At 46.6% G+C, this 13,303-nt stretch overlaps 1 protein-coding gene across 1 annotated transcript in view; it reads right to left on the reverse strand.

Annotated features, from left to right (window-relative positions):
• Positions 1 to 1,270, reverse strand: part of CCM2L (cerebral cavernous malformation 2-like) — a 21,138-nt gene extending 19,868 nt beyond the window's left edge. Inside the window, 1 exon segment of the mRNA XM_006878348.1 lies at positions 1,241 to 1,270. Coding sequence (XP_006878410.1) covers positions 1,241 to 1,270 — 30 coding nt within the window.
• Between the last annotated feature and the right edge of the window lie 12,033 nt (positions 1,271 to 13,303).

The following is a 13,303-nucleotide window of genomic DNA, read 5'->3' on the forward strand; positions in this document are numbered from 1 at the left end:
TCGAAACTACCAGCTGTTCTGTGGGAGAAAGATGAGGCTTTTTGCTCCCATCAAGATTTACAGCCTCAGAAACCCTATACAGGGTCGCTATGGGTCGGAACCGACTCGACGGCACTTAACAACAATAATAACATTCCTCTACCCAGAACATTCTTCTCTACCCTGTTTCCTTCCACCTTCAAATCTTAGCTCAAAATGACTGGTCTAGGACTGTTGTTAAGTGCCATGGAGTTGGTCCCAGCTCAAAGCTATCCTGTATCGGTTTCCAAGGAGCAGCTGGTGAGATTAAACCATTGACCTTGCGGTTCAAACCGACCTCGTGGTCCAGTGCATTAGCCTACTGCTAATATTCTATCTCCCAGCCCTGTGTATGAGACCTTTTCTGCAATTCCACATTAATTGCTTTAAAAATAAAACCTAATAGTTATCTCCCCCACTAGACTGAGAGCTCCAAGGGATGAAGCAGTGTCGTTGTCTGACTTTGCTCACCACTACAGCATCACTAGCCCTGGCACATAGTAGGTGCTCAAGAAATACCTATGGAAGGAATGAACCAAGAGATAGTATGTGTGTATATCTTGGCTCCCTTCTTAGCCTTTCATGATTTACCTGGATACTTTGGAATAACTCTACCCAGCTTCCTGGGATGTAGAGGTAGAGGTAGGGGCTGTGGGAATCATAACCCCAAAGACAACAAAGTGAGAAACCCACCCAGAGCCAGACGCGACCCCAGAGACCCAGACCAGAAGCCTTTTCAGAGTCAGGAAAACATGAAGATGGGAGGGGTTGACTCCCAGGCAGAGACTTGAGGAATGGGGTACTTGTGTAAAGATGGGGAGGGGTACAGGTAGATTGAAACATAGAAGAGGAGCAGGTTGGGGACTCAAGCATGGATGGGCAGCCTCAGAATACAGAACTGGACTGGCAGAGATCCCTCTGTCTGAAGAAGAGGGGCAATAAGAATTGGTCTGCTGCTGTCTGTCCATCCCGTCATCATTCCATCTGAAAAGCCGAAGGGCAGAACCACCAGGCATGCCGTGGAGGCCATTTTGGGGTATCTCCCACTCCAAGTCTACCTGACCCATCTGTCCACTGCAGGGATAGCAGAGATTCCTGAGGTTAGGAGTTTGGTGCCCACATATCTGCTGCCCACTCATGCCATTCACCCCTCCCCCAGACTGCTCCCTAGTCCCCTTTCAGGGACCTTTGTCTTCCCTGCATTCTTCCCACTTTCACCTACCTTCTTCCCTTTCTTGACTTCATATTCCATGGCAAAGTGTCCTCTTTACTCCTGCTGCTACCCTTCTGACCATCCCCACCGGCCTCAAACTGTTCCTTTGTCCTTTTTCCTGCCTGATCGGAAACTCCACCAGGCCTGCTGGCTGGGAGTTCCTGCCCCTCCTGTCTGATAGTGAACAGAGGCCGGGAGGGCGTATGATAATGGAGGACACAGTCTGGGGACCCGACAGCTGAATAGTGGGGGCCTGGGCACAACAACTGATTGAGGGAGAACTCCCAGAGGCCTCCAGTCAGAAGTGTGACTGCTGAGGAGGCTTAGGGTTGTGGGGAGAGGCTGGGAAAGGGTCTTCTCAATGGGGGCTATGAATTTGGAGTTAGAAAACCCCAAGTTAAAGCCCTACTTCTGCCAATGATTTTTCTGTGTGACCTTGACAAGGCAAGTCAGTGCTCCCTTCCAGAGCCTCAGCTTCCCCCTTTCCCTATATATTGTGAGCAAACACGGTCTCCCTCCCTGGGATGCTGTGGTGACAAATGCCTATGTGAATGAGCTAGAGAGAAAGTGCTTCTTAAACTAGACTCCTGTGTCCAAGCAAGCTATGATTAATAGCTTTTTATATAAATATAAACTTTTTTTAAAATTAAGGACATCTGGTGTTGCACAGTAGGATCAGCACTGGACTGCGATCCACAAGCTCAGCAGTTCAAACCTACCAGCTGCTCATTGGAAACCCTATACAGGGTCTCTATGAGTCAGAGCCAACTTGTGGAAAAACTCCTTTATCTTCTAATTCCATTTTTCCATGAACTTTTTTTTTCTTTACGTTTTTATTGTGAATTGAGTGAAAGTTTACAGGGCAGATCATCAGTTTTACATTCAACAAATCATACAACTTGTTTCATTACAATGATTATAATTCCCCTCCATGTACCATCAGTTAACAGTATTTCTCTTTATTCATTTCCATGAACTTTTTGAAGCCATCTCACATGTGTGGACTTTTCTGGATTTAAATCTTGCCTTTGCTACTCATTAGGATGTGACTTTTAGCAAGGGCCTTAACCTCCCATGCCTTAGTTTCCTCATCTGTAAAATGGGCATAATAGTGGTTAGACCATTTTACACGTGAGGAAACTAAGGCATGGTGTTGTTAGGATTGAATGCACTTACAAGAGTTCACTTATTAAGTGAACACTTATTTGTTGTCATTGGTTGCTGTTGGGTGGATTCCAACTCATGGCAACCCCATGTGTACAGAGTAGAACCATGCTCCATAAGGCTTTCAAGCAGACTGCCTGCCCTTCCAAGGTGCTTCTGGGTGGGTGTGAGCCACCAACTTTTCAATTAGTATTCCAGCACTTAACCATTTGTGCCACCCATGAATAGAACTCCTTAAGTACTTATTAAGTATCCTTAGTGTTTTGCTATGTATCCCCAAGTCCATTTAGGCTCATGTTGTTGTTGTTGTTGTTAAGTGCCATCGAGTCGGGTCCGACCCATAGCGACCCTGTACAGGGTTTCCGAGGGTGTAAATCTTTACAGGAGTAGAAAGCCTCATCTTTCTCCCGCGGAGCAGCTGGTAGTTTCGAACCGCTAACCGTAAGGTTCGCAGCCCGATTCGTAACCACTATTTAGGCTCATAGGATCCCCATATATCAAGCATCTCCTAGGCTATTAATATTTGTGGGAGCAGAAGTCTCACCTTTCTCCTGCAGAGCAGTTGGCGGGCCTAAACCACCGACCTTGTGGTTAAGTCCAGTGCTTATCCTATGGATCCACTGTACCCCCACTGTACCCTGTGTATGGGGCCTTACCCTTACTAAGTAACCAATAAACATTAACTATTTATCTAGCTACTCCAGCCTCATAACCTATATGCATCAATACTTCTATGATCTTCTTTATTTATTGTCCAACTTTCACATGCATATGAAATTATTGAAAATACCATTAAGGCGCACCTTAATCCTCAAACTGACATCTTTGCTCTTGAACACTTTAAAAAGGTCTTGTACAGTTGTAAGAGAATATTAAAAGTGCCATGGACTGCTGGGAGAACAAATAAATCTGTGTTGGAAGAAGTGCAGCCAGAGTGTTCCTTGGAAGTCAGGATGGCCAGACTTTGTCTCTCATACTTCAGACATATTGACAGGAGGGACCAGTCACTGGAGAAGGATATCATGTTTGGTAAGGTGGAGGGTCAGAGAAAAAGAGGAAGACCCCCAATGAGATGGATTGGCCAAGTGGCGGCAACAACGGGCTTAAATGTAGCAATGATTGTGAGGTTGGCCCAGGACCAGGCAGTGTTTCGTTCTGTTGTTCATAGGGTGGCTATGAATCAGTACCAACTCAATGGAACCCAACAATAACAACATTGTCCATGAATCCTGACCTATATTGTCATCATTTGGGAGAGTATTAGGGAGGCAAGGCACCATTTATGGCTCTATGCTAATTATTTCACATATTTCATCTCACTAATTCCTCACAAAGTTGGGGTACCATTGTTATCCCTACGACAACAGATTTTTTAAATAGAGAACCTGGCTCACAGAGGTCACACAGTGATTTGGGATTTCTGGCTGGTCCAGATCTAAAGCCTAGTGTTGCTTACCACACAGTTGAACAGGGCAGGACTAACCCATCCATCTGAGACCCAAGCTTTGGAGCAAATTTGCTATGTTATCCAAGGCAAATGGCTTATTGTATACACTCTCGGTCTCAACTTCATCTTTTTAGTGGGAACAACAGTCCCCCAAAGTCCCTGCCCTGTTTGTCAGAGGTGTGGAAAGAAGACAAAGCCAGAGATGAGGAAATGGTTATGAACTGTAAGGAGCAGAAGGCACTGCATTGGACTGCTTTGAAAGTGATTTTGGAAGCATCTCTGTGCCAAGCACACAGCTCCCTGCCTAGCCACTGCCTTCTATCTCTCTTCTCCCTCCCTCCAAGGGAAATGACCCATGCTGCCTAGAGCTGGCTCAGACAGCTACTTCCTCCTGCTCTCCTATATCCTGCTGGTCACTGGTCACCTCCTGGCAACAGAGAAGGAGATCACTCAGCCTGCAGGGCCATCAGGAAGAGGCCAGGAAGCGTGACCCAGCTCCCTGACTCTGATCCAGGCATGAACACTCCCACTTAACCCTTTGAGCAAGTCCAGAATTCTCATCCTCAGTGTAGTAGCAGGGCATGAAATATGCTCACTTGCTCTGACTCTTCCTTTCTATGGGCCTCAGCTTGCCCATCTGCAAAAGGGAAATTTTTAAACTGCTGGTAATCTCAAGTTGTTGTTGTTATGTGCCATGGAGTCGGTTCCGACTCATAGAGATCCTGTACAGGGTTTCCGAGACCGTAAATCTTTACGGGAGCAGAAAACCTCATCTTTCTCCCGCGGAACAGCTGGTAGTTTCAAACTGCTGACCTTGAGGTTCGCAGCCCGATTTGTAACCACTACGCTACCAATCTCAAATAGGACAATGTATTTTCCAAATATTATTAGAAACAGAAAACTGTACCATTCTTCCCCGCAGCGCCCACCCCAGGGTACCAAACAAGTGACTAAAACCTACTACCATTAAGTTGATTCCAATTCATAGTACCCTATGTAGAATTTCTCAGACTGTAAATTTTTATGGGATCAGAAATTCTCCTCTTTCTTCTGTGAAGCAACTGGTGGATTCAAACTACTGACCTTGCAGTTAACAGTCCAACATATAACCCACTGTGCCACCAGGGCTCCTTATGAACAAATGAAGTGCTTAGTAAACTGTCAGTGGAAGCGGCTGAAGTCACAAAGACCTAGGTTTGAATGTGTACAATGGGGCTTCAGAAAGCTCATGGAAAAAATCCTTTATTTTAATTTCTTTTTCCCACAAACTTCTGAAGCCCCTTCATATGACCTTGAACCAATTACCTCTTCTCTCAGAACCTCAGTCCTCATGTGTCAAAACCAGAATAATGATAGGGCCTATCTCAGAATGCATTAAGTGGAAACAGAAGCACACAATGATAATGCTTATTATGAAAATTAGCTTGTGAATCAAAAAAGATGAGTAAAACAAAGACCCTCAAAGACTGAGCAGTTGTAGCAAATAGGATTCATCTCTTTCAAGCCTCCTTTAGTTGATTGGCAGGGGCTGCCTGGAGTAGAGTGTAGAGGATTATAAAACCAGATCTACTTCCAGCAGGAAAAAGTGCTGGGTTATCAGCGTTAATCACAGGGCAGGAGGGGGTGATGGCAATAGATAGGCAGTGTATATGCTGACCCTGATCTGTTTAGAGAGAAAGATGTCTGATACGAGACAAGCAGATGTCTGATTCCCTCGTTTGGGAAAGGCAGAATCAAGAGCCATTCACCAAACCCACAGTATGCACGAAGGGACCCCCTGGGCAGAGGGAACAGCTTGAGCAAACATAGGATGTATGAGTTGTTATATTTTGGGCTGCAAATAAGACCATCTAAACAAAGATGGCTTAAACAGGAAGGAAAATGCATTATCTTCCAAGACAGAAGTCCAAAGGGAAGTGATTTCAGGGCCAGTAAACTGAGCAGTTTAACATCGTCATTAAGTTCCTTACGTTTTCCTACTTTGTTGACAAGATGGCTGCAGCACCTTTAGGAGTCAGGCAGGTAGGTTGCCATCCAGCAGGATGAAGCTACATGTTTCCTTTTCTTGTGTGGCTTTTTATCTTGGATGAAAACCTTTCCCAGAGATTCCTCAAAAGACTTCCCTTACGGGCCAGATATTCATTAGCCAGGATACGATTTATAGAAATAGTCACTCTGAGTCAGAATTAACTTGATGGCAGTGAGTTTGGTTTTTTTGAGGATATAGTTCCGCTTTAACAAAGATCCAAAACAACAGTGGCTTAAACGTGTAGCATAATGGGTTATGCATTGGTCTGCTAACTGCAAGGTCAGCAGTTTGAGTTCACCACCTGCTCTGTAGAAGAAAGATGATACTTTCTGCTCCCCTAAAGATTTACAGCCTTGAAAACCTTATACAAGATTGCTATGTCTTGGAACCAACTCAACAGCACACAGCCATCAAACATGCTAGACGTTTCTCTCTCCTATCACGTAGTAGTGAAGGCACACACAGTCCAGAGACCCTGGCTCTTCCTATCTGGTTTCTCTGCCATAAAAGGTTTTGCACTCAACTACCAGATGGCTCTTCATGCAGCTGCAGTTAGTGGAATGGTGGTGGTTGTGGTTGTGTGCTGTTCAGTCAGTTCCCACTCATAGTAACCCTGTATAGGGTTTCCAAGGAGCAGCAAGAAGGTTCAAACAGCCAACCTTGCAGTTAACAGCCCAGTGCTTATCCTACAGCACCATATGAGGACTCCCATAAATCTTTAGGGGAGCAGAAACCTCATCTTTCTCCCTTGGAGTGGCTGATAGATTCAAATTGCTGACGTTGAGGTTAGCAGCCCAACACATAGCCCACTACGCAACCTGATCCTTAGTGAAGAGGAATAGGAAAGGAAACCAAGCAAGGAAAGACCACAGTCCTTTCCACTAAAGGGAGTATCTAGAAATGTTAAATGCTGTCGAGTCTTTACTGACTCATAGCAACACGGAACGGATGGTGGGTTTGAACAGTTGACCTTGCCATTCAAACTGACCTTGTAGTCCAGTATTTATCCTATGGAACCATACCAGGATTCCTACCTAGAAATAGCACAAAGCTATACTGCTTACATTTTATTAGCCAGAACCTGGTTCCATGGTAAGCTATAATGCTTACATTGTATTAGCCGGAACCTGGTTCTTGCTGCAACGGAGGTTGGAAACCTGATTTTTATTCTGGACGACTCTATGACCAGCAACACAGAATAAGTGGAGCATGGGCACTGGAGGATGCCTCACCAGGATTGGGTAATTTATGTCCTTATGGAGTCCTGGTGTGGCGCTGTGGACTAATGCACCAGACAACAGAGTCGTTTGAACTGCAAGGTCAATGGTTCAAACTCACCAGCTGCTCCTTGGAAACCCTATACAGGGTCGCTATGTGTCAGAATTGACTCAATGGCTCTTAACAATAACATAAATCCTTAGTCAAGGGAATTATCTCAGACTAACAGTTGTCATTATGAGGACTGAGGTATGCCTGACCCAAGCTATGGCCTTTTCAATCATGTGAAAGAAAAATCATACATGTAAACATTGGACAATGAATAAGGAAAACCATAGAAGAGTCAATGCATTTGAATTATGATGTGGGTGATGAATTTTGAAAGTACCATGGACTTCCAGAAGAACAAACACATCTATTTTGGAATAAGTACAGCGAATGTTCCTTAGAAGCCAGGGTGGCCAGACTTCTTTTATACTTTGGATATGTTGTCAGGAGGAACCAGTCCCTGGAGAAGGACATCATGCTTGGTAAAGTGGAGGCTCAGAGGAAGACCCCCCCCGTGAGATGGATTGATACAGTGCCTGCAGCAATGGGCTCAAACACAATAGGTAGGGGGCTGGCGCACAGCCGGGCAGTGTTTGTGTTTGGCCTGTCATAGAGTTTCTAGAAATTGGAACTGACTCCATGGCATCTAACAACAATAACAACTGTGGTTCTCAATTTGAGCATGCATCAGAATCATCTTGTTGTTGTTAGGTGCCATCGAGTTGACACCGACTCATAGCAACCTTATGCACAACAGAACGAAACAATGTCCGATCCTGGGCCAACCTCACTACTGTTGCCACACTTGAGTCCATCAATGCTGCCACCTGGCCAATCCATGTTGTTGGGGGTCTTCCTCTTTTTCTCTGACCCTCCATCTTACCAAACATGATATCCTTCTCCAGCAACTGTTCCCTCCTGACAGTTGCCACACTTAAGTCCATCAATGCTGCCACCTGGCCAATCCATGTTGTTGGGGGTCTTCCTCTTTTTCTCTGACCCTCCATCTTACCAAACATGATATCCTTCTCCAGCAACTGTTCCCTCCTGACAATATGTCCAAAGTATGAGAGACGATGTTTGGCCATCTTGGCCTCTAAGGAGCACTCTGGCTGCACTCGTAAAAACAGATGGCTACCTCATACCTATCCGTACCCTTTTCCTTTATACAGCGGCTGGTTCAGTAGGTCTGGGATGCACCTTTTCTAACAAGCTTCTTGGTGCTGTTGGTCTGGGGATCATTCTTTGAGAACTGCTGTCTTAGGCCAATCATGATCTACCTCATGGAGCTTGATTGGGGGTTGCATTCCCTGAGTGCTTGGAAGAGAGACCTCAAAAGGAGACTAGGTTTCTACCTGTGGAAAAGAAATGGTGAGAAAGATTGTTGGGGAGCAATCAGGAATGTCTCACAAAGCAGGAAGATGGGTGTTGGATGGGGATATGGGGCTGGGTGGAGTAATGTCAGAGACGAGGCTCAAGAGGTATTTGGGGCCTCATTTGTGGGAAGTCAGCACCAGGTAAAGGGTTTAATCTTTATCCTAAAGATACTGAGGAGTCACTAAGGAGTCATGGGAGGTTTTAGAGCAGGGATGGGCAACTGAAGTTCTAGTCATTACATTATTGTTGGTAAGTGCCATCAAGTCATTTCTGACCCACAGTGACTCTGTGTAGAGTTTCCAAGGAGCTTGAACCAGTGACCTTGTGGTTCAAAGTGACTTTGCAGTCTAGCACATTAGCCCACAGCGCCACACTGGGACTTCAGTCATTACTTTGGTGGTGGTGGTAGTGGTGTGCCGTGGAGTAGGTTCCAACTCATAGTGACCCTGCATAGGGTTTCCAAGGCTGTAAATCTTTATGGGAGCAAAAAGTCTCATGGTTTTCCTGCGGAACTGCTGGTAGATTCGAACTGCTGACCTTGAGGTTAGCAACCCAACTCATAACCACTATGCTTCCAGAACTCCTTAGTCATTACATTGTCGCTGTTAGTGCCATCGAGTCAGTTCTGACCTATAGTGACTCTATATAGGGTTTCCGAGGAGTGGTTGGTGAGCCTGAACCGCGGACTTTGTACCACATCAGGACTCCATATAATAGGCGCATTGTTGTTGTTAAGTGCTATTGAGTCGATTTCAACTCATAGTGACCCTGTATAGAGTTTCTGAGGAGCAGCTTGAACCGCCGACCTTGTGGTTCAAACCAACTTTTCAGTCTAGCATATTATCCTGCAGTGCCACACCAGGACTCCATAATAGACACATTGTTGTTGTTGTTAAGTGCCTTCGAGCCAGTTCCAACCCACAGTGACCCTGTATAGGGTTACCAACGAGCAGCTGGTGAGCTGAAACCATCGACCTTGGGGTCCAAACCAATGTTGCAGTCCAGAGCATTAACTCACAGCACCACATCAGGACTTCTAATAGGCACATGTTGTTAGGTGCCATCGAGTCAGTACCAACTCGTAGCGACCCTATGCACAACAGAACGAACCACTGCCTGGTCCTGCAATATAGTAGGTCCTAAATAAGTAATGGAGGAGCTCTGGTAGCGTAGTGGTTACGAATCAGGCTGCGAACCACAAGGTCAGCAGTTCGAAACTACCAGCTGTTCTGTGGGATAAAGATGAGGCTTTCTGCTCCCATAAAGATTTACAGCCTCGGAAACCCTGCACAGGGTCGCTATGGGTTGGAATCAACTTGACAGCACTTAACAACAACAACAAATAAGTAATGGAGGAGACCTGGTGTGGTGCTGTAGGATAATACACTGGACCAAAAGGTCTGCAGTTCAAACTCACCAGCTGCTCCTCGGAAACACCACGAGCCGGAATCGACTTGATGGCACTTAACACCACCAACAAATAAAAATTTGTTTTAGTGGAGTTAGAAATGTCAGTGTGAACTCAAATCTACAGTGAACTCAAATCTGTGACCTCTGTCAGCCCCCAAACCCCCCTCTCCATTCTTATATTTTCCTTATATGTGAAATGAGCAGTTTGGAGATAATCCATAATACCTTTGGACCTAGGGTTCTGGTTGAATGATGGAATCTATGTCCAATCATTAGGTAGTCTCAGGGATTGTGAAGTGGGTACCCTTCCTCCCCACTCCCTCCCATTTTTATCTCTGGCCCAGAACATCCCAAACAAGACACAAGCAGCTCATACTGAAATGACTTTTAATATCTCATGTCGCAGCAAAATTAAAAATATACAAAAAGTTTGTGGTGTACAAAAGAGTTTCAGTAAAGAAGCCCCAGGTTGGGGCCCCCTGCCCCTCCTGGGGGAAGCGCAGAGGGGGTGTGGGGATGGGGACTGGGGATGGCACAGACATAGTAAATACAAGGAGTTGGGAATGGGAAACAGAAGTGGGCAAGGGCAGAGGTCCATACAGGAAGGAAGCGAGACCTTGGAGGGAAATCACCCGGAAATTGTGCTGAGGGAGGGAGGCAATCCCTCAGGCATGGCTAATGCTTCCTGCAGTCAGGAGCAAAGATGGAGGGTAGTGGCGCTGCTCACACCCAGAAGGACCTGGGTTCTGCTCCCACCAATGCCATTTACTGTCCGCGTGACCTTTAGTTGGTCACCTCCGCCTCTGAGTTTAACACCCTTCTGTAAAACAGGGTACTGCATGATTAAACTAGTGATTCCTTACTTGGGTTCCAGACCCCAAGGGTCTGTGGAGACAAGAGTAGGGGGCCCCCAAGTGCTTTTGAGAATTTTCATCAAACAATCCAACAGAATACGGATATCCCCACCCTCAAGCCCTACAAGCTAATTTGAGGCCTTGGTAGCATTTATCTGTGCCAGCCAGAGCTCAGCTTTAGCTAATTTAATGTGGGAGAATTCATTATTCCCAAAGAAATGAGACTTGTTTGGGAGAAAAATCTAAATAGCCATGGGATCTCCAGGGGCAAAAATAATAAAAGAAGGCTCCAGAAATGTTCAGTCCCTTCCAGCTATTTTATGAAAACCAATGGGGTAGGGCCTCCAAATTTGGGTGCTCAGTCCAAAAGAAACGGGATAAGAGGGTCTGGTTTATATTCTGGGTTTTCAGTGAGGGATATCTTTTTCTTACCTGACACCTTTCTCACACCCTCTTTGCCTCAGGGTGCCTTCCATTCTAGGATTATTGCAGGTGTGTGGGTTTGTGTGCCGGGGGAGTTATACCCCTTCAGTCTGGCCTGGAGGTGCCCTTACAGCGATTGTGCATAGAATAAAGGCCAGGCTTGCTGAGAGGGCAGCTCCCTTCTGGGTGGGAAGGGAAATGAGTAAAAAGATCTTTGAAGAAAAGTAAGAGACCAGACACAAAGAGACCACCTCTCTCTGTCCCTAGGGGTTTTCTACCTCCCAGAACCAGACCATCCCAGGACCAGATGGTCTTTCTCCCTCCCACAATCCCCTGCTCCAGCATTTTTCCTCCCCTCGCCTCTACCATCAGGCACCAAGAAGGCGCCAGGCAAGTCCTATTCCTATTCCCAATCAGAATGTCCTGTTCAGCCCCTCCCTGCTTAACCCTGGGGGCTCAGGAGCCTGTCTGATTGGGGTGGGGGGATTCAGTGCCATGCCCACTGATTCACTCATTCAGTCCTTCCTAGAAGACACCCCAAAGCACTTCAGTAGTAATACAAGTTGATAGCTCCACCTCCATGGCTCCTCCTCTACAGGTTAATCTGGGAGAGGCTGGAGCCAGCAAAGGATGGGGTAGTTCAGTCCTGGTTTTCAGTCTGCGACTCTCTCCCCACTCAGTACAGAGACCCCAGCCCCTAAACTGGCCCCCTACTCAGGCACTGGAGGGGCCTCTAGACCTTATCAGATGATGGTCCCCAAACCAGGGACTCTGGAGACACCCAGACCTCTTTTTTCCCTTTCACTGAGAGTGCTGGGGGATGGAGGGGAGGGAAGGGGAGCCCTCAGGTGACCAGAAAGTGTGGATTCAGGGTTGGACTAGAAAAGTCTCAGAGGGAGCCAGTAATTCTAGTCTTGACAGACTCTGCAGGGTTCCCTGGGACCTTCTCAATCTTTTGAACCAGAGGTCTCAAACTGGCAACCTCTAGTCCAAATAGGAGTGTTTAGTTTGGTCAGCATAGTGGGTTCCCCTCCACTAAACTTGAATTTCTGTGCCTTGAGGCAGGGCATGTACGCATCTGTTTGCCAGAGTCTCTGCCATTCCTTATTGTCTAGCACTTCTATGTTCTTGTTTTCATTACCTGAAGGCATTGAGTTGGCAGTTCATGTACCCTGCCCTAGAATGCCTTCTCCCCACTGTCCTCCAGCAGGGAAGGACCTGGGAACTTCAGCCCTTGGGAGGGCACTAGGTCTACCAGCCCAGGCCTTTCTTGGACACGTCGGTCCTCTTTGGTCCTCAACCTGAGACCTGGAGGTCCCCCAGGCCTTACCCTCCTGTCTGAGTTCCTAACGCTCCTGGGTAACAAATACTGTATGAAGCATAGGCAGTGCAGGCAGCTGGCTAGGGGTAAGGCAGATTTGGGGGAGACACAGAATGAGGCAGATGAGAAGACAGACCTTTGTTGGGGAGCCCTGTGCTGAGGAAACGGATGGAGGTCTGGGCTGTTCAGCTGGGGTAACAGTTACAAGGCACATGGTACATCAGTGCATGGGGATGCAGTGAGGATTGAATGGTGCCTGGAGAGGTTTGGGGAGCTGTTAGCAGCCTATAGGGGCCAGTTCATGGGACACTGGAGGGCTAAGAGCTTAAGAGACAGAAGTCTGCTCTGGGAATGGGGACCTAGGATATTTGGTTCCCAGAATGGCCTGTTCTCTTCAGTTCCTGGCAGAATTAGGACAGACCCTACTACCTCTCACCCCATCAAGTTAGTTCATACTGATTTCCTGTATGAACTTGGACAAGCCCTTCCATCACTCCGGGCCCGTTTCTCCTGTGCAATGTTATTGTTTAGTGCTGTTGAGTCAGTTCTGACCCTTAAGGACCCTGTGTAGGGTTTCTGAGGAGTTGCTGGTGGGTTTGAACTTCTGACCTTGTGGTTGGGAGTCCTGTGTAATGAGTACACAGAATTCATAAAAATGACCAAGCTCGCTGGTCTGTTAAAGACTGGAGGAGCCCTCGGGACTATTGCCGTAAGTCACTCCTCTAACATGTAACCAAAGTCACTCGGGAGGCTACCTTTCAACCAAATAATAGAAAATTAA

Source organism: Chrysochloris asiatica, unplaced genomic scaffold (assembly GCF_000296735.1).
Source record: "Chrysochloris asiatica unplaced genomic scaffold, ChrAsi1.0 scaffold00039, whole genome shotgun sequence".
NCBI classification, from domain to species: Eukaryota; Metazoa; Chordata; class Mammalia; order Afrosoricida; family Chrysochloridae; genus Chrysochloris; species Chrysochloris asiatica.